At 34.7% G+C, this 26,503-nt stretch overlaps 1 protein-coding gene across 3 annotated transcripts in view; it reads right to left on the bottom strand.

The window, feature by feature from the left end:
* The window catches only part of SLC16A7 (solute carrier family 16 member 7), a 78,664-nt gene that overhangs the window by 7,078 nt on the left and 45,083 nt on the right, over positions 1 to 26,503 (bottom strand). For 2 of the 3 annotated variants that reach the window (XM_035331822.1, XM_035331831.1), the window contains exon 2: positions 23,778 to 24,020. In XM_035331822.1, coding sequence (XP_035187713.1) covers positions 23,778 to 23,991 — 214 coding nt within the window. In that variant the 5' untranslated portion in view covers positions 23,992 to 24,020. The remainder of the gene's footprint in view (positions 1 to 23,777; positions 24,021 to 26,503) is intronic. The other variant, XM_035331832.1, reaches the window with a different exon arrangement.

The raw sequence follows: 26,503 nt of genomic DNA, 5'->3' as shown, positions 1-26,503 counted from the left end.
ATGCAAAGAAGGCAAATTCCAACAAATTTAAGAATGTGCGCTTCATAGGTACACTGTCATTTTAGAATCCATTGCTTGAATTGCTTTAATATATTAAATTACTGTTGTGAACATACAAAGAATGTTAATTAATGTATCTACAAAAAAAAAGTCTTAGGCATAGTCCAGATGATGAAAATTTAGCTTTCTTCCTTAAGGAAACAAGCTTCTACCATAGTGTTACCCTGTGCCTGCCCCCCTTTCGTGAATCCAGAGGTCAGTTTGAAATTAACTTGACTGACAAACTTTTCAGCTTGACTGACTGAAAATTTAAAGTTCTAATTTACTACAAGATTTCAGTGACGTTTAGATCTTACAATCTGTGCATTCATTCAATAGTATAGGTCCCAAGGACCCCGGGGTCCCAGGGAAGCCTCTGTTAAAAGGGCAGCGCAGACGCTGGGAAATGTGCTCAGCTCTGCCCAAGTAAAAGCACTGTATGTAAAAGTACTTTATCTTCTTGCCCTGGCAGCTGGGCAAGGCTGATAGATGGGGGTATGGATGCTAAACTGGATGGCTATTTTACTGGGAAGGTAAAAGATACTCAAAGTGAGGGTGTTAGGGCTCATCTTGAAGACAAAAGAGCAGGCTCTGTTAGATCTGCTGCTCACTGAATTCTAGGTTAAGCATAACTATATTGAAACCAACAAACAGAATTCCACAGCACAGAATGACCCACCAAATATATAATAGCCCAGAGATTTAATAAAAGACTTTAAATCACATAAGAAGCACTAGAACATTTAGTTGACATGAAACCTTATAGAGATACCCATCATTTTTTATTTCTACTTGAAGAACTACTACTTTCATGTCTACCAAGAAGAACTGTAGTGAGGTGGGGTTTCTCCCTGGAAGGTATATGCAGAAGGCAGTGAAAGATGAAGGACTGACAACTTATGTTCAGAGCACTTCCTAAAAGCACCATTCTTACCTCTCTTGTCTTAATAAACTTGTGCACTTATAACTACACATAAGGATAATTTCAATAATTAATTTTTCAATAAAAACATGTTTGGACAATTGGTAGTTTGGTCCATGTTTGAATTAGATAGAAAGCCTTTCTAAAATACATGAATGGTATAAATATTTTTTTCTGGATCAAGAAAAACAAACAAAAACAACAACAACAAAAACTTTTAATTCAACTCTATTTAACTAAAAGGAAAATGTGTCATCCCAATATCAATGATATTCAATATTATTTCAATATTATTGAAAAAAAAAATGAATTTTACTGTAATTTCCTGACAGAAAAAGTTTAATTGTTCTCATTGCTAAACACAGTAAAGTATTTCACTTCAAACATTCCAAAATAATTAATTTTTATTATTTTCAAGATCCTTTTCATATGTTGAGATGGAAGCACTTCTAAAATTGATCTGAGCACATGAACAATTTTTTAGTATTTGTTAATATTTTGACCTCCCCTCAAATTACTGCAGTATTAAATGTTGCCTTTCTGTACTCATACTTAAAATGTTCCTTACCTCATCCTTAGGGAAAAAAATAATAAAGAAATAAAGAAATCTACAAAAGAGGCATGACAGATTTGGTCATATTATTTACAGATTTATTCACCACAGGCAGCACACAGAATTTTACCTTTACGTAAATACTTAAGAAATTATCCAGATAGCAAAAGACCTTTTAGCAATCTGTTTCTTTACTCAGTAAACAAAGACAGTACAAATAGCCAGGATAGGTGTGAGACCATATGAAAAAGATTAGGCAAATCCACATATAGTAGACGATCAACTGAGAGGAATGTTTATATAGTTGAATGTTTATATAGTAGACGATCAACTGAGAGGAATCAACTGAGACGATCAAAGAGAGGAATGGTAATAAAAAAGATTGTTGTATAATATTGCTAAATTGCAAACTTATTTTCAGTAAAACTATTGATCAAAAAGAAAGCATTGCACAGCACTGATAAAATTTTCCAAACATAACCAAGGACAAAAATAAACTCTGCTGTAGTATTTACTCCAAAATAATACCAACTGTAGTATCCATATTCTTTAACACTGTTCCATCAATCCTTCCTTCCTTCTATAAGCCAGAAAAATGAGTCAGACTCTTGTTTGTTTAGGGAGTTAGGGAAGTTACTTGTTTTGGGATTATTATTTATTTATTTATTTATTTAGGGGGTGGAGGGTATCCAGAAATGGCAATTTTCATAGCACACAATTCTTTCAGGGAGATAGTTTAGAAATAGTTTAGGAACAAGAAAACTGCATCTCTGTGGATCACAACTGTGGCATCTGGGCCAGGACTGTAAGTTGCAGCTTTTCAGATGACATGCATGCAACATCAGCCTCACTTACAAGATCTGTTAACTACAGGTCAAATATAGATGTATTAATTTAGGTAGGTAGTGGATGAAGACACCAGAGGAAAGACACAGCTGCCTCATGTGTCTGAGCTCTGCACTTTCAAATGCCCTAAATCTGGACTGTATTATAAATTGAAAATTATTTTAAACATTAGACTGTCTTTGAGATGTTCTCTTGAAGTTAATGTTTTACTACAACAACTCAGTTTTTATTTCTGTTTTTTTTTTTTTTTTTTTTTTTTTTGCATATTCTGGTCATTGGTTTAAAATTTGTGTATTTTGGAAAGTTTGTTTTATAAACCATTATATTAGTTTAAGCTAACTACATAAGTTATCTAGAAACCCTTCCAACTTGATGAGTAGGTTAAATATTTTCTTGTGACATCTGTGTACATACTTGGTTTTGAGTCTCATAAAATCATGCATATTCATAGAGAAATGAATATGAATCTACATAAATTCCAGATGTTCACCCGTCATCATATGTTTTATAGCTATACACAAATTTCACTTCACATTTAACTGCTTGTACAATTACTTAAGCAATGCTCACATGCAGTAGTTACCTTGGTTGTTGTTTTGTTTGTTTTGAGAAGCAGCATTAAGCTATTTAAATAATGTATCACTGCCAAAATCATGCTTTACATTAACACATGTTAATGAACTAAAGGACTACTGGATCTGTGACTCTCCTGAAGCCTGAAGTAACTACCTAACAGATGTTAAGTCAGGAAGCTCATAAGAATATTTATTCTGATCTCTCCCTTAGCACCTACAAACCACTGGCCACATAAGACTGTGTACTCCCTAAACTAAACTTAAGGCCATTATCATAATATGTTAACGGTCCCCTGGCTGTATTTTTGTTTTATATCTATCTGTTTGAAGTAATGACCAGAAACTAAGAAGGAGTAAGATAGCAACCATAACTGTGCCACTGAAGAAGAGATTCAGGAAAAAACATCTTAGAAGAGGATAAAAAAAAAAAAAAAAAAAAAAAAAAAAAATGAAGCTTTTCATGTTCTTCATCGTATGTCAAAGGAAAGATGGCAGAAGCTATTTCAGCTATGTGGGCAGAAATTGGCTCATGCATTTGGGAACCGTTTATGATGCTTATACATCATAAGTTTGTTTGTTATTGTTTTGTTTGTTTATTTGTTTGTTTCTCCCTAAGGAACAGCTAAGGAACATTATGACTACAGCAAAGCAACATTTACTGCTACCATAATTTGAGGTGGGGTCAAAATGTTAACAAATACTAAACATATGCTTATACATACATAATACAAAGCTTATACTAACCTACTTTGATGGCTAAGTAAAACATTTACTTGTCTATCTGTACTGTGGAAAAAGTGAGGACAAAGCTGCTTTGGCTGGCATTCAGTGAATACCAAAATAGAAATATATTGCTTAGAAATAAAATTTATTATTACTTGTAATAGCAGTGGTAGCAATAATCTCTTTTCCTCTAACTTCCAAATTAAGCTTTTCAGTTACCATTTATATTTTCATTCTTCTGTTAAGCAATACTGTTGTAAATGAAAAACAACAAAAAAGACTACCTGAGGAGATTTTAAAAGCAGATGCCTGAAGAAATAGTCACTTTTTTTTTTTTTTTTCTCTTAAAAAATGTCTATTGTGCTGATGTGTATTAAACAGAACTTGAACAATAGAGTTTTCTTTTAAAAGAAATGTATTGCTTGGTTGTTCTTTTTTTGATTGTTTGTTTTTGTGGAAATGAATACAGAGCTCAAATTATGCATTATACATTTAATAGTCTCTCTCTGTTACATTCTGAGACACATAAAGATACACACTCATGTACACATGTATTTATTTGCTTTTTTCCAGTCCTAGGAAAATATACATATAAAAAATGACCTGAATCTGGCTTTATATCTAATATCTCTAAACGCTTAAAGGATTCAAAACAGATTATAACAATATTTCCATTTCTTAATATCTACAGGTAATACCATCAGATCAGTTTGAAGGCCACGGAATAGAATAAAGGAAGATTTACTTGGCATAAAATCTATATCTTGCTCAGCTCTCTGGTAATGTTTATCAGTCCAAATGTATTAGGTATACACCATTAATTTATAAGAGGAAGAGAATCTAGTGCACTAGAATTCTTGCTGGCTTCTCTCTTTTCCACCATTTTTTTTCTTACTAAAAGGAAAAATAAAATATATTTACCTTAGTTATCCCCTAAAAAGACAGCACTTTCTGTGAGGGATGAAAAGAATGATCTGCTGCTTAAAAATGTATTAACTAGTCAGAACAATTCCAACATGGTTTGTAGCAGTATACTACAGGATCCAGCAAGATATTTGTAGCAGTATCAAGCTGCCATAATTATATTTTATTTCAATAATTAAGCCATCCTTGGGTCTTTTCAACATATTCACTGGAGTGGCATTTTTTAAAAAGTATATAAAAAGCTAGGTTTTAGTATTTAATTTATTTGTTCTTGGTTGATTTCTTGATGATATAATGTAAGATGCAATTGAAGATAATTCACATCTGTAATTTTTTTTTTTTTTTTATACACAACCCATGCGTTTATGTTTTTTACTTTCCCACCTACATTATCTTTAGTAGGCAACTAGAGAAGATCCTTTTTTTTTTTTTTATTTAAATGTATTTTTTTAACGTAAATTGACAAAGTCATACAGTGTTCATAGTATCATTGACCCAAAGCAATCTGAAATGACTCAGTCTGAACAATCTGACATTTATTCAAATAAAGTGAAATCCCGAAAGAAGCTGAAAATAAATGGAATAATATTTGAAGTTGCACAAATGTAGTATCGTAGATTGCATCTTGTCAAGTCAAATGATTTAAACACACAGACATTTTTGTCACCTGCAGAGCATTGCACCAGGTATCCTTCCAGTCTGGCTGTATTTTGTTTGTTTCCTACAAGGCTGGAAAACCCAGAGGAGTTCCAAGAATTAAAATAAGGACAAGCTACTTGCTAATATCAGTCAGACTTGTATTTTTTTTTTATTTTTTACTACATAGAATATCCACTTTCTGGAGCTGATTTGCTTTGTTTGCCGAAGAGTTTCCAGTATTTTACTACAGTAGAGCCTGACCTTTCATTTTAAAACTATTCCTTCAACCACAAATGCTTTATGCTGCTGCTTTGTACTACTCTTAGAATGTCATCTCTGTCATTCAGAGGAAAAGCAAGTCAAAATTGATTCTGATACTGTTGACAATCTATTCATGAAGGTGGAAAGTGTTTTAAAAATACTTTGTTTTTCTCAAGGTGGACTAACTCAGAATACTGAGCCACATATGACATTTTTATTTCTAGTTCAGAAATCTTTGGTTAAACACTATCATTACTCTCATTACTCTTGGTTTTGTATTTAGAGGGGGTTGTAATGGATAGGTTAAAAAACAAAAAAGTATCCATGTTAAAAAGTCAGGAAACCTCTGTTGTATTAGATTCTTTATCACATTTGTGGGAATGGTAACCCCTTTTGAACACAGTCTATATGTTTGTGTAACAGCAACAGAGATAACATAGTTCAACAATGGCTGCAAAGCTTTCTCTGTAGCTACTTTATGCATTTGGCAGTATTTTCTTTCTTGTTTCATACAACACGTACAACTGGCTGCACTGATTCCATACAACCAGATAGTATAGTAACTTTGACAGAAAGCAAAGAGGAAAAATATGCTCTTGCAATAAATAGCACCAAAAAGAAATGGCTAACACCAATTTCACGTAGCTGAAGTATGAGTTAAACAGCTCAGCAGCCCAAAGCACTGCATAACAGGAAGCAAGCAGTCAATGCCTCAACCATCCACTGCCATGGTGAGTTTTGCTCATCATTTCCCCATCTCAGACTATGTTTCCTCAGTGTCATCACCTTATGTCCTGAAAGAACAATTAATTTTATGAAGTTTCTATAAATTTGACCTTCAGATATTTTTAGAACTTTTATAAGTAATACAATAATCATGTGTGTGGTATCCCATAGAAGCCTGGGTGATAGTAGAGTGCCTACAACTTTTCTCATGTTTATTCCCCCTCAGAAAAAAAAAAAAAAAAAAAAAAAAGTTACAGCTCGTAATTTTGAACTTAATGTACTTATTCAATAACATATACATCCAGCTGTAAATATGAGAATTTCCTGAAATATTCAGAAAAAAAACATAAATCAGTGATGAACAGTGCTGGTGCGTACTCCTAATGAACTACTTTTATGTAGAAATTGCAGATCCTTGTACTTGTTTTTATTTTGTTTTATTCATTCTCTTTGCAGATATATCAGAGGCATTACGTACTTTGATGAAGGCTGTTGACTGGCTTGTATTTTTTTGTTTGTTTGTTTTGTTTTGTTTTTGTTTTTTGTTTGCTAGGTTACTGAGGTATATGGAGCTATGGACCACATAATTTAGAAAACTTATCTCCAAGTTAATGAACTGCTCTACACATATGAATTTTTAAAAGTTGGAAAAGTACCCATTTTTAATCAAGGCGTAGACATGCTGATTATTATTTAAATGGATAAATATCAATGCTTGATATTAATTATTTTTTGTATGCTCTGCTTTTTTTTCATGAAAGGTTCGAAGAGTCAATCACAAAGCTGAAGTCTTAAAGATGATTTACGATATTTTTTTTTGAAACTAGCAATATGAAACTTCATCACATTTAATCAGAAATGAGTGTAAATCTCCGTGTTGCTGAACACTCATCAGTTTTCAGAAACATTTATGGTCACTGACTACCCAAAAAGGAAAAAAAAAAAAAAAAAAAAAAAAGCTAAAACTAGTTGTCCAAATTTTGCATTGCATTAACATATTTATTTTGAGAGAGGTCAGGAGCAGCAAAACATTTCAGCATTTTTTAAAACTTCACTTATATTTGTATTCCTGTTAACTTCAGTATCCCTGAGTAAACTGAAGCACATGGGTAGATATTTGCAAGTAAATGAGTTTTCCAACTTGGAAAAGGAACGAAATGAGAAAGAAAGGATGGAACAAGCCAATGACAAGCTGGAACAAAAGCACCTATAAGGGAAATGTATTTAAATCGAGACATTGTAACACCAGGCACATACTTCTCACACAGTAGCCTGCATGCTTCTGTAATGCTGATAGCTGGAAATAGAACCAGAACATGGTAAGTGAATCCCAAACAGTCTTCTCAGAAACCTGTTGTTTTCTTCTCAGAAAACCATTGCAACCAGCTTGTAACTTAGTAAGCAGGAAATGTACTGTAGTGCATCAACATGAACATTAGAAAACTCAGTTACAAATGTGAGTTTCCTGGAAGACCTAATGACAGTTTCCTGTAGAAGAAAAGATGATGAGGTTTTCCAGGGTAGTATTTAACAGCAAACAACTTAGCTCCTCAGAAGCTCATGTGCTTTTGTATATCTAAAGTTAACACATCTTTTTCAAACTTAAATGTGCTGGAAAATCCACCTAAATAATACTACTGGTGACATGCACAATGAACCCATGCCACGAAAGGTTATTTCTCCTTCAAATTAAAAAAAAAAAAAAAAAAAAAAAAGAATAATTCTGCCTCTCAGAAATACATATGAGATAATACTAATACATAAATATTAATAAAAATAATTATCTATAGCAACTAGTTAACATGAAGGTATTAATAATAAATTTCAATAATTTTTTGTCCCTTTTAGGGTTTCAACAGGAATTTCAGGAGGTGCAGAAGTACAGAAATGCTCCAATGGATATATTTAATGGTTTTCTTGCAGAGGTCTTGTCTTTGAAATATTATTCATTCATCTCAGCGGCTGCTCCTTCTTTCTCTGTGGATGTTTACAGGTAAAAGACTGTTTACTTTGGTAATAGCTGTGTTTGAACATGTACTAAAAGCAGCATCACCTTTCTGAAAAGATTAAAATAAATCCTATTTAATTTGTCTACTTTCAGGGAACAAAAGGAAAAATAATACCAGTCTGAAACTGAAGGATAGCATAGTTATACAGTATTTATAGTACTTATATCTCAAAGATATAAACTATTACTAAAAATGCTATGCCCAGATACAGAAACTACATATTCAGATATTCAGACAATATAAAACAAACAAACAAAAAAAAACCAAACAACAACAAAAGAGCAGTATTCATTGAGAATTATTCACAAATATATGAAAAAATAAATATAAATGCTTATTTAAGATAACACTTTAAACCATTTCTCCTTATTTGGTTGTGGGACTCCAAATGACACAAATGAATTATTTTCACCTGGGATAATAGAGAGTATTAATCCAATTTACAAGTATTTTTTTTTACCTGGAAACTTCTGAACTCACTAGTGAGTTCAAAGAACTTGAAAATCAGTAACTAAAAATCAATATGCAGACTTATGGACGTCAGAGCAGATCACAATTCTTAGCAATACAATTTGTCTTTACATCTTGCTACCTGTATGAATCAGATTGCCAAACAAGTTCTGTATATTCTGATGCTACAAAGGGGGGATGATTTTCTATATTGTTGCAGATCACAACACTGAAAAGAAAGACAGCAATTACAGTATACCATTGTTGCAGCTACAATTATAGCAACTTGAAAGTTAGAGCTATGTTGTTAATTTCAGAGCTAATCACTGAAAAAAAAAAAAATAATAAACAGTCCTTGCTAATATTTAAATTCTTCACAGATATTTTTGCAAACCATGTTATTAACTTACAAATATTCCCCTAGATTTTTTCTTTATTTCCTCTTTGACTAACAACTGTCTTTACTCTCTCTGCATATGTGCATGCACACATGAGCATAATATTCAGAAATGTTTATTATTAAACACTTTCTATTTATTATTCCCTATTATGATTTGTGATTTTTTATACACTTTCTTAAAAATCACTGGCTACTTTTCCTGGAAGCAGAACAAAACTTTGTCATTTGGAAGCCAAGCAGACACCACAGAGAGCAAAAAGTCAAAGTAAACTCTTGCAGAAGACCTTGAACAGGCCATTTAGTAGTTCTTATGAATGTGAGATACATTCTCTGCAACCCAACTATTTTTAATAATGCATTCACTGTGAAAAAAACAACTTCAGTTAAGATTAATATTGCCATTTGTATTTCTCTTTCTTCAAACTGCCCATTGTATTTAAATTCATAGAATGTCCCATTTTCTCCCTACACATCATCCTATGGTTTGTTTTCTTCCAGAACAATATTACATCTAACTCAACTTTGAAATGATTCCCTATACATTGTAACAGACAATAATACATAATTTCAAAGAAAGCACAAGATACATGCTTCCTCTGCCTAGTTCCTTTGTAATCATATTACTGTCTGGTCTTAAATCTTGCACTGTATAATCTGAAACCGAAAATAGTCAATCTACTGGCTACGATGTTTCTGTGGACCACTTACTGTGAATTATGGATCATGAGTAGATCATTAAATGTCATATACATATTCAGAATATATGCAATGAGAAGTATAAATCTGGATTTATTTAGAATGGGGAGTCCTGAGAAGTCATCATACGTAGGTCATTGTTGATAATACTGTTAGATTAGTTCTAAATGCATTTGTTATTTAACACACATGTAACACCATATTTAAAATATACTTTATATAAAATATTTCTAAAATATTATTTTACCATTATTTTCATTATAATTGTATTCTTAATAATATCTGATAAAACGCATATGGTGACTTTCAGTAGTAACAATTTTAAAAGCTTAAAAGTGGGAATTTCCCAAGTTCCTTGGGAGCTGCTAAACTAGCTCATGTCTGAAAATTTGTAAAAGGTAAATAAATATATCTGAATAATATTTAGGTCACAAAGTACTAGGGGAAGGAGGGAAAGGGAAGGGAATTTATTTGTTGTTCAGAGACATTGTACAAAATGCAAAATGGGTGTTCTCATTAGATTTTGGCATCCAAGAAGATATTTAGAGTGTAAATGCAGGAGATAGCAGTATATTAATGCGATCACAACACATGCAGAATTTGCATTTTTCCCAGTATTTTTCTAAAGAGGAGACTGAGCAGTCAGGGTAGTGGAATGGCAGGGGGTGGGGTAGAGGCACAACTACATGCAGTTGTCAACTTAAAGTGAGAATCTTCTTCAAGAGCTTTGCCAGAAAAAGAAAGTATATGGCATCTGGAAGCAAGGTCAGGTGACTTGGGAGGACTACAGGGATGCTGCTCACCATTGTAGAGAGAGAATATGGACAGCCAAATCTCAATTAGAATTGAAGCTGGCCGGTAGTGTTGGGGACAATAAAAAAAGTATTTTTTAAGTATTCTAACAGGAAAAGGAGGACCAGAGCAAACACTGGTCTGATACTTGATGAGGATGGTCACTTATCAAACTGGGACATAGTCAAAGCAGAGGCGTTTAATGCATTGCTCGCCTGTCATTAACACCAGTGATGGGCTTCGGGACCCCAGCTGTCCTAACTTGGAGGACCGTGACTGCGGCAACAATAAACTCCCAGTTAACCCTGAACTTGTACAGGATTTGCTGCTTCACCTAAATGCATACAAGTCCATGAGGCCTGATGGGGATTCATCCCAGGGTACTCAGAGGACTGGCTGATGTCATTGAGGGACCTCTCTCAAATATTCTTCAAAGGTCTTAGAAATCTGGAGAGGTTCCAGTTGACTGGAAGCCAGCAAACATAGTTCCAGTTTTCAAGAAGGGCAAGAATGAAGATCCTGACAATTACAAACCTGTCAGTCTCACCTCAGTGCCTGGTAAAATTATGGAGAAGATTATTCTGGGATTTATTGAAGAACACCTAAAGGACAACACAGTTACTGGTCACAGCCAACATGGACTCAACAAGGGGAAGGTCATGTATAACAAACTTAATTTCCTTCTATGGCAAGCTCACCCAGCTAGTTGACCAATGGAAGACAATGCAATCTTTCTGGATTTCAATACAGCTTTTGAACTGTCTCTCCTAGCATCCCTCTAGACAAAATGACCAGGATACAGTTAGATAAAAGCATAATAAGATGGGTGAACAACTATCTGACAGGTCAGTCCCAGAGGGTTTTCGTAAATGGGGTTACATCAGTCTGGCAACCTGTCATCGATGGGGTTCCCCAGGGCTCTGTTTTAGGACCTGTCCTCAATGTTTTCAAAACAATTTGGATGAAGGACTTGAAGGGTTTTTTTGAGCAAGTTAGTGGACAATACCAAACTGGGTGGAGCTGTTGACTCCGTCAAGGGTGGTGAGGCCTTGCAAGGAGACCTGGACAAATTAGAAAGCTGGGCAATCACTAACAATATGTGGTTTAACAAGAACAACTGCCAGATTCTGCACCTGGGAAGAGGCAACCCTCATTATATGTACAGACTGGGAGACAAGATGCTGGAGAGCAGCCCTGCAGAAAGGGATCTGGTGTTTTGATTGACAGCAAGCTGAACATGAACCATCAGTGTGCCCTGGCAGCCAGGAGGGCCGACTGTATCCTTGGGTGCATCAAGAATGGCATTGCTAGCTGGCTGACAGAATTTATTGTCGTGCTCTGCTCTGTGCTGGTGTGGCCTCACCTCAAGTACGGTGTTTAGTTTGGGGTGCCACAGCTTAAGAAAGATATAAAACTATTAGAGAGTGTCCAAAGGAGGGCTACAAAGATGGTGAAGAGTCTGGAGGGGAAGATGTACTAGGAGCTGCTGAAGTCACTTGGATTGCTCAGCCTGGAGGAGACATCACAGAGTGAAAATCACAGTCTACACTTTCCTCACAAGGGGGAGTGGAGGGGCAGGTGCTGATCTCTTGTCTCTGGTGACCAATGGTAGGACCCAAGGGAATGGCTTGAAGCTGCTACAGGGGAGGTTGAGGCTGGGTATCAGGAAAAGGTTTTGCACCAGAAGGGTAGGTGAGCACTGGAACAGGCTCCCCAGGGCAGTGGTCAAGGCACTGAGTCTGCCAGAGTCCAAGACATGCTTGGACAATGCTCTAAGACATATGACCTGATTTATTTATTTTTTAATTCTATGGTTCTATGATTCTATGATACACATGTATATTTTATCTATACATAATATGAGCAGATGTCAGTTTATCTTTGCATATTCCCATACCTACCTCACATACGTTTTGTCATCTGATTTGACTTCATCATCAGACAGACACTTTTTGATTTTCATCTACAATAAGAGCTTTGTATAATGTGTCTTTCAAATTTTTAGAAGTTTCCTATGCATATTAGCCATATGCCATTTCTTTCGTGGACTTGTTCAACACATATTCTTTTCACAGACTGCAATCAACCAAAACATGATGACTTCCTTTAATGTGGGGGAAAGTATGCAATATTTTATAAAGTATGACCAAGTAAGGAGTGTAAGAGTCATGAAAAAAAATGAGTAGAGGAAGCCTGGGACTTAACAAGTGGGAAAAAACAAAACAAAACAAAACAAAACAACAACAACAAAAAAAGATATTAGCAGGGAGCTGGGCAAAGTTATTTATGGCATTTGTGTTTTGCCTGGACTACAATGGAAACAACATGCATAATATTGTCTACAAAGTCCCTTCTCTTATAGCACCAGAGAATATATCCCTGTAGACAAGGTTTTCTTAAAATGGGAGGGGTTGGGGAGGTCTAAATGAAGTTTGCTCATATGAATAAGGAATATTTGAGCTCTGCTGCAAGCAGCAACATAAAGTGTCTTGGTGACCCATAGCCATCTTATTGCACTTGAAGATAATATTTGTATGGCTTTTGAAGCAGTCATATTTCCTTACCTGTTGTGAAGAAATAAAACAACCTAGCACTGGCAGAAACCTTATGTCTACCAAGTAATGTAAAGCAGCTTAGTTCTAATGATTATAATGCATCATAAATTCAAAATAAATTAGTGGCCATTAAAATATAGGCTTCCTATGATTTGTATTACAGATGCTGCCTAGATATGCATTCCTGGAGCCACCTTTTATCTAAGGAGTTATGCTGATATTTTTCAGCCAGAACATAATAAAATGATCCAGTGAAATACACCTTCCTCTGAAACAATTTAACATATGTGCTTGTGAGGAAAATATTACTTAGTTTTCCTAATAAAATAATTATTTTCTTCCTTCAGGAGGAACTATGCTTCTCTAGTAAGTTTTAATACACCTTGCTGAAAAGCTATTTCTTAGAAAACTGAGAAAATTGACTTATTTAGGCTGTATGTATATCTGAACACCCTGTTGTTTGTTGTATGTTGTTGGTGGTTTTGTTTGTTTGTTTGTTTTTAAATAATATCTGGAGAAATGATCAAGAAGAAATTACACGATCCAGATTTGTTCCTGTCTTAATCCCACCTACCACTTCAACTGGTTCTGTGTATAGGGTCAAGTGCTGTGCATTCAAGGTACTGTTTATATTTGAGTAATTTAATATGAAAAGCTTCTGAACCAGAATAGCAATGGATTATATATCTTTGCACACTCTTTGCACAGGTATAAATTCACTCTGTGAAGCACAAAAAATCACTCTCAGGTGTATTACCTTTGTGAAATACTCTTTGATTTTTAAGGAACAATGCATAAATTAGAACTAGCATTGTATGAAACACCCTTACACTTTAACATCCCTTCTATTCATAAAATGAAATAAAAAATTCAAATCTCAGAATTCTCGGCTGAGTTAAATCTGTTAAAAATCTTCAAATAACTCACTCTGAATTATCTCAAATTTCTTCTGTGGTACTAACTAAGGAAATTAGAAATAAAACTATGCAGCATTCCCATGTTCCAGGTCACTCAATAGCGTTTTGCATTTCTAAACATTACCAAATCATCTAAAAAAAAGTTGTAGCTCTACAGTTTGTTAACTGCAGCTCAGTGTAAGACCAGCTACAGGACTGTATTGCTCATTATTGTACATAAAGTCACGAAATGTACAGTAGACATAGCTCTGGGATGAACCCCCATCACATTCTCAGAGGTGCAGTCTTTGTGTAAGTCCAGCCAATTGGAAGGAGGGATTTTATTTATTTATTTATTCATTTATTTTGAGATTTTCTGTAAGTTTCTATTACAATATGTGTTAATTAGAAATGATTGTTCGGGCTATCAACACCTTAAAACCATCTCTCATGTCAACTGTATTCTCACTTGAGAATCATACAGTTTCAGGTCATTACCGGTGGATATGTTGTTACACTGTGTGTTACATCAATAAATATCAGAACAATCCTTACAGTCAGGGTGCCTGATTGCCTACTGCTCAGCCCACTTTGCAACACTGGAACTACACAGAATCCAAATACTTAACATTTATGTTAGGAGAAAGACTCATATTTAAGGTCAAATTGTACTGCGTCCTTGAATTTTTATTTTTTTTTATTTATGAAGCAGATATAAGATTACTGACAAATAAGTCATACCAAAAAGGTTGATCAAATGATTACTTTAATGAAGTGAAATCTCCCAGTTTTTCTTAAATGCTATACACCCTCAAAACGAATCTTGTATATTTTATATGGAGGAAAAGAATCATTTATGTATAATGTATTTTTAAGGTTGATATTAATAAAAATGAGATTTTAATGAGTGCCTGTGGGAGTACTTAAGTCATTGAAGGTACACTGCCAAAAGACCTTTATTTCAAAAACACCTATGCATAAACATATTTGCATATGTTTATATGTTGACTTGAAGCAAGTGAGAAATAAATCTTAACTTTGAACTTGATGAGATCACTTAGGCATTTGAAATTAAGCACGTATTGCAGGATTAGCATCATGGAGACCATATTTGGAACAGAGTCCCAGGCAGTTATTTTGCATATCTCTGATAACAGCATAACGTTGTCACTGAAACATGTAATTCATCACTATATATTTTATGTTTTAAGTTTTCTTACTGAGAGCACCCACCCCCAACAATGATTCTAGAGTATCTGGCTATAGATTCAAAGAAGACCTGCAGATTCATCATATGTTGAGCATGAACTAAAGTTATTTATCAATAATGTATCTATTTACCTAGTTTAGTTATTTTATTTTACTGCATTTTGCTTTTGCTCAGGAGATGTCCATGGAAACTAAAATAAATAAATAAATGAATAAATATTATTCACCATATGTAATGCCATGTTGCTTCTCACCAGCTTCAATACTTCATGTGCCTTAATTAAATCTTTCATGGCAACAGTCTTGGTTTATTATGGATTAAATAGTTCCTGCAAAGAGAGTCTTTAAATAGACGATCCAAAAGTAAAGCCTCCTGCACTTTGCTTATTTACTTGCTGCTTTGAAAATTACATCTATTCCAATTAGGCAAATAACAACAGCTTAATTAGAGATATTGAAGGCTTAGCAACATCACAATAAGGAGGGATTAATTCAGCCATTTATGTATATGATAATAATTCAGGCAATTTAGAACAGAATTGGTCTTGAAGTGTTTCTGAGAGAAATTTGACTTCCAAAGACACAAGATTACTCCACTTCTAGGGAAGGCCAAATAAGAAACCTCTCTTCCTGAATTGCGCCTACTCCGAGAGCCACTGCAAAGAGTCCTTAGGAAGTCCTGACACTAAGCTGCTCCTCTGAGTAAGTTATATTCTACTATGTAGAAAACAACAATAAGATGAAATCTAGGCTACATCTTCAAATCTGGAAGCAGCATGTGTGGGATAGAAAAGCTTATTCTTGTAAAAGAGGAAAAAAATAATCACTCACATAATTACCATTCCTGGAAAAGCAAAGGCATTCCTCCATATGAGAGTGGTATGAGCAAGGTTTGTAGTAAAACACATTTGGTACTGCCAGCTGATACTAATAGGGAAGTGTCTGGGGAACTTGCTACAAAAAGACTGAAATGTTTTCAACCTTCAGATCATTCACAGAGCATAGGAAAATAAAACATAGATTATAGATTTCTATCCATAATTTTCTATCAGCTTATAATCAGCTACAGAAGAATGTAGACTTAGTCAATTATTAAGTAAACAACCTTTTCTCCCAGCTGGGTTTTTTATTTAGCTAATGATGGAAGTTGAGGAACTATGGGTATGAGGAAAGATTAGATATTTACAAACTAATAAATAATTCTAAGATTACCAGAGAGTTTTAATAGTATAAAAACTAGTACAACCTATACAATATCACTGAAACATGGAAGAATTACAACCTATGCAACATTCTAGAGATCTAGAAAGACTAAAAGTATTAATGAAACCTTTAGCAGGACAAGTTCAAAATCACTATCAATTGGGTACATATATCTGCAGGAACATACTTAGATTTTAAAGTGTCTAGGGAGTGAAATATAACGTATTGGTGGTATAGGGCAACAATTGGGTAGGGTAGCATCCCTTAAGATGTGTGCAAAATAGAGATCTGAAAACTTCCTCTAAGTTCCTTTAGCACTGAAAAGACAGCCAGTCTTTTTCTAAAACATGATTCATCTGTCGTGTTTTGGACATTTAACATAGGAAAGGATGAATCAGAAATTTCCATTTTTATTGACTGATAACAGAAGTTGTCTAGACAACTGGTTCAGATGTAGGTACCTATGTTGAGGAAGACCAAACACCACATGAATACCATCCATACGATCTCTAGTTACTATTGTTAAAAAGCTGTAAGGGTGGCACTATTTCCTTCATAATTTTCTAAGAGTCAAAACAGTTAATGAAAAGTGTTTCAAAGCAGTACATACAGAATACCCAAGAAGGCACAATTAATGTAAAACATGTCCATGGAAAAGTGCTACAAGAGTTGTTTGAACTAGAAGATGAAATGAACAACTTATTTCACAATACGTTCTCCTATTTTAATCACAATCTTCACATTTAACTCCATGCCATTTGGTTGTCTCATTATAGTACATATTATTCTGAACAAAAGTCAGATAAAATTGCAGCCATGGCACTTATCTGTTGCTTGATAATTAAATAAAAATGCCAACATTTGTGAAAAATAAAGGTAAACTTTTCTTCTGCTTATAATGCTCCAATGAAACATATATTATTACTGAAGCTGTAGTTGTATGTGCTCTTTGAAACTGGTAATCTTAATAGCAATCTTAATAATCTTCATGGTAATAGCAATCTTAATAAACTTCAGTTAGATGAAAAGGTTCTGACTGATTAGAAAACTCTGTGTGGTATGTATGTTTACATGCAATCTCTGCAAAAATCTTCAAAATCAGTTATCAATTAAGATTGTTTGAAGTAATCTTAAAAGACAATTTTAAACCACCTCATTCTTTGATTTCTGTAGTTCCCCAGGCATCAGAATAAACCTGTCACTAAATTCAGTTACCTCTGTTAACAACTATGTATCTACATACCATTACAAATGTCAGTAAAAACCTCAGTTGCTGCCAATTTATACTGGTTTATAATATAAATATCTCAGTTCAGCTCTGTTTCCCTTGGCTATACCTTTCAAAATAAACAAGCGAATAGTTCTTAGACATTCCAAAACAATGGACCAGTAAAATTCTATAATAAGTTCTTTGTAAAGTGCTAGGTTTATTATTTCATTTGAAGTGCTGGTGTGATTACAATGGTATACACAGCATGAGTAGGTTGACTTTTCCTTCCCCACAGAACCTCTCTGGTATCTGCTTAAATATCTCATGATTCCCAGTTGTGCTACACCATTGTTTCATTACCTTTGAATTACGCGACACACATCACAAATACAGCCATTGTATGATCCAGTGATATGAAAAACTATATGGGAACTGATCCAACATTATTAGTATACAGAAAGAAGAAAAAAACATTCCTTCGTCTAAGTTTTACAAGCTCAATGAACATATCAAAGGCCTAAGTTAGTCCCTTGATATCTTTTTAAAACAAACCCAAAGTTTTAGTCCCTTAGAAAATGTATTTTATGATGCATGGTATTTATTATTGCTTGTCTTTGACCCGTTACTTGAAATGAAGTAGGAGAGAAAAAAAGCACCTTCTTTAGGGATAAAAAAGCTGTCAATATTGAATACTTTTACTTATAGAAATGAAGATCAAGAAAAATGCAAAGCCTTAAATGGGAAAAAAGAACTTAACTAATGTTCATTGTGTAGTCTATTATGTTGCCTGCTTGTATATAAATGAGAATTGTTTACCTTACAGGATTGAATTAATTTAATTAAAGTCACCACAAGTATTTCTATGATAATCATTATTATTAACCTATGTCATGGACATTTAAAATTTTAGTAAAAGTACAGTGGGAATTTTCTTGTAAATGTCTTTCTGTCAATTATTCAAAAGACAAAAATATTTCTCTCAATGGCAGCATGTCCTTAACTTTAAGACTGGCTTCTAGAGTGTGGCTAAACAGATCCCAGTAAAAACTGTTTCATGAAAACTTGACAAAATTGGATCTCCAAAAGGCACTGAATAGCAATTAGTTCTTGTCTGTTTAGCCAAACATAACAAGCTGAAGAGTAAAAAAGCAGCTAGCTCCTGTAGACAGAATGACACTCCTGTTCAAAAATTAAATTTTATATACATATATATATATGAAACCATCTACACCAGGTGTTTTTTCTCATCCTTCTTCCCACAACCAACTTTAGGGGTGCTAACTAACACTCTATTAGGGTAGAGACAGAAACCTCTTTGTGTTTAAAACACTCATTACCACCACAGAATATTGCCCTACAAGGTACAGTTTTATTAATACTCAAAAGCTTCCAAGAAATGTAAGAAGTGGCTGTGCTACCCTTCAGAGGCTTTATCAGAACTCCTTAGCATTCAGGTCTTCTTTTAAGAACTGAACTACTGTAAGTTCATAATATTTTTGTTACTCTTGATACTTCTTTTTTGTACTTATCTCCATTTGTTAGTAAGATCCAAAATGCTCTGTTCCTGTGTCACCTCATTACGACTTCTTTTCCTTTATCTTTGAGTCTCAAATTAACTTGACATAGATGTTTTACATATATTTTAGGCTAAATGTGAAGTATTCCCTCATGCCCATGAGGAATTTGGAAAGTTGATAAGTTCTGCTTTCAAGGACACTCTAAATGAGGTTATTAAAATTCAACACTTTGCATATTCTGATGGAGAAAAACATTTGTCCCTGACTACAAAGGACATAGGTCAATTCAAGAAAGCTTCTCAATCTTCTTATCCATGGGCACTGAAGGCCTTGAACCAGTATTTGTAAAATCAAAATAAGAAAATGTTACCAGGGAGGGAGAAAAGTGTAGGAGCCTAGATTCTGTCCAAAAGTAAAAATCCATAACCATCTGTTGTTTGTGTTGCATGCATTTCGCAACTGTCATCTCCACTGAGCACGCCATTTCATCTTCACAGCAATATCTCTGAAACACCCACTGAGATAAAATCACAAATATTTTGAACATACCATATGACACGTTATTTTCCAAATTAATATTCAACAAAGTCATAATGAGAACTTTTTTTTAGCTTACTTTTGTGTTGTCACCTGAAAAATCTTTTAAGAGTTTGTTACTACCTGATAGTTAAGCTCAAACTTGAACAATTAAAGAAACACAGAAAAAAAAAAAAAAAAAATAAGAGATAGGAAACTATTAAATGCTGCATTTTTTAATTGTAGGCATCTTTTCAAAAATACTAATGACCACTACTTACAATTCTATAGCACTTTTTTCTTCAAAAAGCGTTCCAAATGTTTTTTTAATCATTTACTTGGAAAAATCATCTAGAATTTAAATGGTCACTGTCCCTCGGGTGGTTTAAGAAAAGGTTGCATGTGGTACTTAGTGACATGATTTAGTGAGTAGTATTGGTGGTAGGGATATGCTTGGACCAGATGATCTTGGAGGTCTTTTCCAACCTTAATGATTCTATGTTTCCAATACAATCCTACATTTCACAGCTGAGTCTGGCTTGGAGAATTTAACGGCTCTCAAGCTAATTTCTACAATACATCATAACCAAGAGGTAATTTTTGAAAACAAACAAACCAAAACACCAACCAAAACAACAACCAAAACCAAAACCAAGCAAACAAATAAAAAACACCAAATCGAAATTTGCCCTTGGAAAAATGACAGAAAAAGAGTTAAAGACAAATAAGTAAACCAACTGCTTTTTCCCTAAGGAAATCTAAAATCCACAGTCAACTGTGTCTGAAATCAACAGACCTGTCACGCAGCTTTCATGGCTGCCACTAAGGCTCCCATCAAAACTACACTGAAAGCAATAAAAACATTTTGTGTTGTGTTTTTGTTTTGTTTTGTTTTGTTTTGTTTGCTGGAAACAGATTGAGCTCTGATAAGAAGCTCTCTAATCATCTTTGGCTGGTTAATGATGCACAAAGCGAAAGGTGAAGTTTAGAAAAAGAGAATGAACTGAGAGAACTTGATATCAAATATATTTGGTCTTTTTCTTCAATTCCTTAACGCTTGCGTGCATCAGAGCATACATACAGCTCTGTAAGTATGCATACATAGTCAATATATATACGAATACATATATGCATGCATATCATATATACCTACATGTTCATATACATACACAAACACAGGGTACCCTGTCAAGATAGCTCAACTAATTTCATCTTATCCCAGATTCTATCCTCCAGCACAAAAAGTTTGGTGGTCTCAGTCACAGTCCCTTGTGTGTAGGAGTCCATCACAAAACCATCACCCCTAATCTAATATAATTGACAGTCTCTGTTCAAGAGAGGGAGAAGAAGGAGTTGCCATGGAGACTGAACTATTGCTCTCCTCCCGAGGATGCTTCTTTCAAGCACAGGCTGAACAGCAGAGGATGTCCAATATCTGTAACCTTGATCACATTACAGGATCTCGGGAAGGTTTTTTAGTAAATTCTAACAAATATCCAGGAGATGGGGGGGGGGGGAGAAAACAGAGAGCTTGAGGGAAAAAATAAAAATAAAAACAATAAAAACAAACAGCAACAACAAAAAACACCACCATAACAAGAACTGTGTGAAAGTACATATTATTCTAGATCAAGAGAGGGAAAGGAGTTTCATATTGACTTGATTTATCAGATTTGTCACCTCTGCTCAGTGCTTTCCTAACGGGGTGAATGCTGTGCTTGACCTATTTGCTGGAATTAACCAGGACTGCAGGAGACCATATGGATTGCCAGATGGTCTGCTATAATTTAATGCCATTTATTCTAAGTATGAAGTGATAAACATAATTAACATTCTTTTAGCTCCTTACTGGATGCCTTTTATTAGTTTCCTTTTTTTTTTTTTTTTTTTTTTTCCTCAGGAATTGAAAGGTAAGTTAATACCTTGTTACTGAAACACAGATGCCAGCTAATTACTGCAAGAGGCTGCAGCCTCCAAAGCAAAGAGTGTCGGCACAGAGTCTTACTTATTCACTGACCCTACTGTGATGATTAATAGGTTGAATGCTAAGCTCTAATGAGGATGACAGATCATAGATGTTTTCAAGTTACCTTAATTAATAGCATGATGAACAGAGTGTTCATGCAGACATATCACACTTCATAGTAAACACTACACCCTGTACTCGTGGTCTTAATGTGTCTTTCACATTACAGCACATCAAATACTAAGGAATCAAACCACCTTCAGACAGTAAAAACAATGCAGTGATTTCCTTCAGAAATGTTTTTCCTGATTCCTATTTCATACTCTGCCAGTGATTGTCTAAATGGCCTATTTTTTTAGGAAGTGGTTCTAGAGAAGCTATGGCTTCAAAGAGTGTTTATATCAGGCAGGATCGTCATTCTCAGCATTTCAAAACTATGAGTCCATAACAAGATATGCAAACAACTTTGCCTACTGTTCCTGTGCTGACAGTCTTCACAGGGACTGGGATAGGTCTTAGCAGAATGAATAGTCAACTATTTTGTAATGTTTAATTAACATCAATGTACAGGTGAAGTTAGCTCGCTGGTACTCATAACACTGAAGGAAGTACTAGAGAAGAGGCAGCAGTACTGAATGCTTTGCATTTTACATTAAATGTTGTGTACATTGAACCTGGTATATAAACATCACCACAGCTGAATTCCCTTTGATTTGCATCTGTACTGTTATTAAAGCTTAGGTGAACTCTGAGATGACAGAAATGGCATAAATTAAATGTTATTCAGAGATTAAAACAGCACCTGTGCTATAAAGCAAATTTGCCCTTAGAAAATTTAGCTATGATTAAAAGATACAGTGAAATAGGGTCCAGACGAAAAGTCACAGCATAAGGTAAGTGGAAGCAAAACCCAGCTCTTCATCATCTGTGTTCTTCCCTTCTTCCACATGGGTCCACACTTCTTCAGGGGTTTCCACAGTTACACATGTATACTCTGTAGTGCAAATCTACTCAAATGTAGATATGCATCCTTTGGAGAAGCTAATTTAGAGGGTACTTGAACATGACATACTGTCCAACCCCACAGCTGCCATGCACACTGACTGCCTTTGGATTGCTTGTAGAAAGTCTGTCCAGATGTGCCTGGCAGAGTCCTAGTCAAACATGTCTGGGTACAAGAAATGCCACATCACAGGGAAACTCATTTCTAGGCTTGCAGTACCCATAAAAGCCAGTCTGGTTTGAGAGTGACCTGGTCACACACAGCAGGGACATACATGATCCTTTACCCTGCTCTTGAAGGCAGTTACTCCTCCGAGTTACTCCTTCATTTGGTGAATTTTCTCATGATTGTTGTTGTTCCTATAAATTCCTTCAGGATTCTCCATATGAATAGATATAGGATCAAAATATCTTAACAGCAAACTTTTATTGCTACTGACACCACTTATCACGTTATCTTTATCGGGTCTCTGCCTCTGCCACCATTTGAAAAAAAACATTCATTTTTCATCCCATTAACTGAAAAATATTTACCTGCAGTGCTTAAGCCAACACTGCTGGCTGCAGGATCTTTTTCATAGTCTGAGGTGAAAAACAGGTACTTAGAGAAACTCCCATAGCCTGAATTCTCTTCTATGTGTGCCTGCCTCTCTTACTTGACTGCTAAAGCAGCTATGACAATTCAAGTGCCAAGACTTAGGAAGGCTGAAATCAGTGATAAAAGAATTACCATGATAAAAATTAGACCATGTGTCCTTCACCAGGTTGTTTACTGGACCTGATAACACCATAATTTATTATAGATACCACTTCTGAAAAATATTGGAGTGATGCTTTTCAGTGAGTAAAGATACAGTGCTATTGGCACAATGTTTTCAGTATACATTTTTATACATATGTACATGTGCATATATAATATATGCATTTAATAGCTCCATTACTGCAAACAGTCAAATGTTCCAGGTGGTTACCTCATAACAATTTTATTTTTAAAAGGGCATTAGTTAAATTCTTACCTGATCTTAAAATTATCACCTAATAAATTTAGGTAATAATGATCAAATCAGGTAGTAATTAATTTCAACTGCTTTAAGTTCATAGGAAAAAATAGACAAACACAATATTTGCAAATTTCACAAACATCTTACCTCCTGCATACATGACAGCCAACATTATTGATGATATCCAAGCTATCTCGCTATATGATGTGTGGAAGATTTCCTGTATTTCTTTGAAGAATACTGTGATGGCTTTGGGGAATGCATAGGAAAACCCAATGGAGATAAAAGCCCCAAAGACCACAACCCATCCCCAGCCTCCATCTGGAGGAGGGTATTGTGGTGCTCCTGTTGCTGGTGGCATTTCTGGTCTTTGTCTCTTCTCCAACTAGGCTGAAAAAGAAGAGACAAAGTTTCAAACAGTTTTACTTTTTTTTTTTTATCAAACTGCAGTATTCTGTCATCATCTGCAGAATCCTCAAAGCTGACACCAATTTCCAGTTTACATGGGACCACGTGGGACCTGTTTTTACAAGCATAACCTGTTCTGAAAAACAAACAAACAAAAAATATGTGTCAAGAATATTTCAAATATCCCATTCGGTATGTGCCACTATTACAAAGGATTGACCTCAGTCACTGAAGTTGTGCTTGCAATTAGTCACTTAGAAAATTAGTCGCTTGGAAAGCAAATGTGTCTCTATGGGTAAATTTATGTAGCTTTATGCTCTACAGTATGGATTTAGGATAGGTATGAAATTGAAAAAAAATGAAATTAGATGTTCAGGAAACAATTGAAAAAAGTTATAGTAAATTATTCCTAAATGCTATTTTGTTAGCAACATTTGCAGGTACTTCAGAAAAATCATCACCAATGACAGCAAGTCATAGCACAGTGCTTTACCATATGCTGCCATTTTCCATTTGTTGACAATTGTTAACATTTCTTGCTTAACTCATGAGAACATTTTAAAAGCATGTTTTAAAAAAAGGCTTAAAATTCCTTGTGTATCCATAAAATAAACATAAAATATTACAATTCCAAATAGTATTGTTTTTAACGTTTTCATCTGTGAATTGGTAGATGTTGCTATTACTTGTAAGAAGAAGGTGGTGGTACTCTTTTTGCTGTTTCCACATGTTTAAAGACATCAGGAAGTCTTTCACTAATAAACTTGCAAACTTTCCACAACTATTCTCTAATTTAGAGTTTACCATAACAAAGGATAGCAAAGTGAATTTTTGTAGAGGTTCTGAGAGGTGCAATCAAGAAATTCAGGGAGCTCAAGAAATCATAAGTAATTCACATAAAACTCCTAAGGCCTGAAATGAATTTTATACTTTTATTATCACCTTGATATCTAAATACTTAAGATGACTACATTATCCATTATCTTTCTAGAAAACATGCAGTAGCAAGAATCCATTTTGTAGTTCTGAGATTTTTCCAACATAAAACCCCTTTATTACTAAACAGAGTTGGGAATCTACTGTGTTTTCTTCTGTGCAATCCAGCCTACACAGACAGCATGAACTGAAAATTCCTCCTTCCTCTCTGTTCCTTCCTTGGGCATTTAGGTAACTTAGTACTCTTGATTGGTCTCCAACCACACCAGTACAAAAAGCTGTGATTCATAACAGTATGTAGGTTTTTGTTATGCTTATGATTAACAGCAAGTCTCTGTAAGACTTCTTCCATGCCACTTATGCCATATCCCAGTTTCTCACGGCAAACTGCATTAGCAGTGGGATGATATAATTACCTTAACAAAAAATAAAAAACGAACTATGTCAGCTTATATTAATCTCTCAGGATAGCATCTAGAGTACTCTCAGGGTAAATGTCATGTAGTACTGCCTACAACACATTACAAAAACTAGCAAAGTGTTGCTTTTCAGATTATCACAATGCCACTCCTGTGATAGAAAACTCTGTACTTCTGATTCTCCAATTTACTGCTGTTGGTTGTAGACATCACCTTCATATTGGCAGACATCCAAAGGGGCTAAATCAACCACTAGAACATCTGGCTTCTACACAAGGTTGCAGAAGCCCAGGTAATTTGGCTTCTGCATCATAACATACAGATTTGCTGTTGGCAACAACTGATATTACCACTCTGTACCCAGACTGCATATATATTTTTATATGCACATCTAGAAAAAATCCTTGGCATGTACTTTGTTTCCAGTTACCCTGGTCTCAACTTAGTCCATTGATATGCATCAGTGAAGAAAACCTGGGTCTGCCCCTAGAAGATGGACAAGTAGAGACAATTCTGGTTGCTGAAACTTAACATTGGCAAAGCAGTTAAACACCCATTTGCTGTTGCTGAATCAGAACCCATTGGTAGGAAGTGTATCTCAAACAAACAAACAAACAAACAAACAAACAAAACGGTATTTGAAAAAAATATATAGTAATTGATTGCCACTACAAACACCAAAACACAAATTGGCATGAAAAGCAGAGCCTATTTCTGTAACTTAACTGGTAGTAAGCAACAGAGTTTTCTATCTGTCCCAGAAAGCTGTTCTGCTCATCAGAAAAAACTTTTGGTTATATCCTAAAAAAAGGTTAACTACTATTTTCTTACACTTCAAAGTTTGAGCATATTTGCTTTCATATTTCATATTCATATGACAACACTTCTATCTTTATTATAAATTTTAGTAATGCAACACAACATCAATGCACTGCTCCCCATAAAAAATTGCAAGTGCTTACCAATTTGTTGAGGAAGTACTCCTTTTTCTAAAAACAACACACAAAGTGTTTTGCAAAATCACTGCCACCACATTGGTCAGAAGAACTCCAATGGTTCCTGAGTGTTGTAACAACCCAATGCACTGATACAGGCTTTGGGTGTCTGGCA

Source organism: Oxyura jamaicensis, chromosome 1 (genome assembly GCF_011077185.1).
Source record: "Oxyura jamaicensis isolate SHBP4307 breed ruddy duck chromosome 1, BPBGC_Ojam_1.0, whole genome shotgun sequence".
Taxonomy (NCBI): Eukaryota; Metazoa; Chordata; class Aves; order Anseriformes; family Anatidae; genus Oxyura; species Oxyura jamaicensis.
Note: the sequence above shows the minus strand (reverse complement) of the source record. Positions and strands in the feature narration are given on the sequence as shown.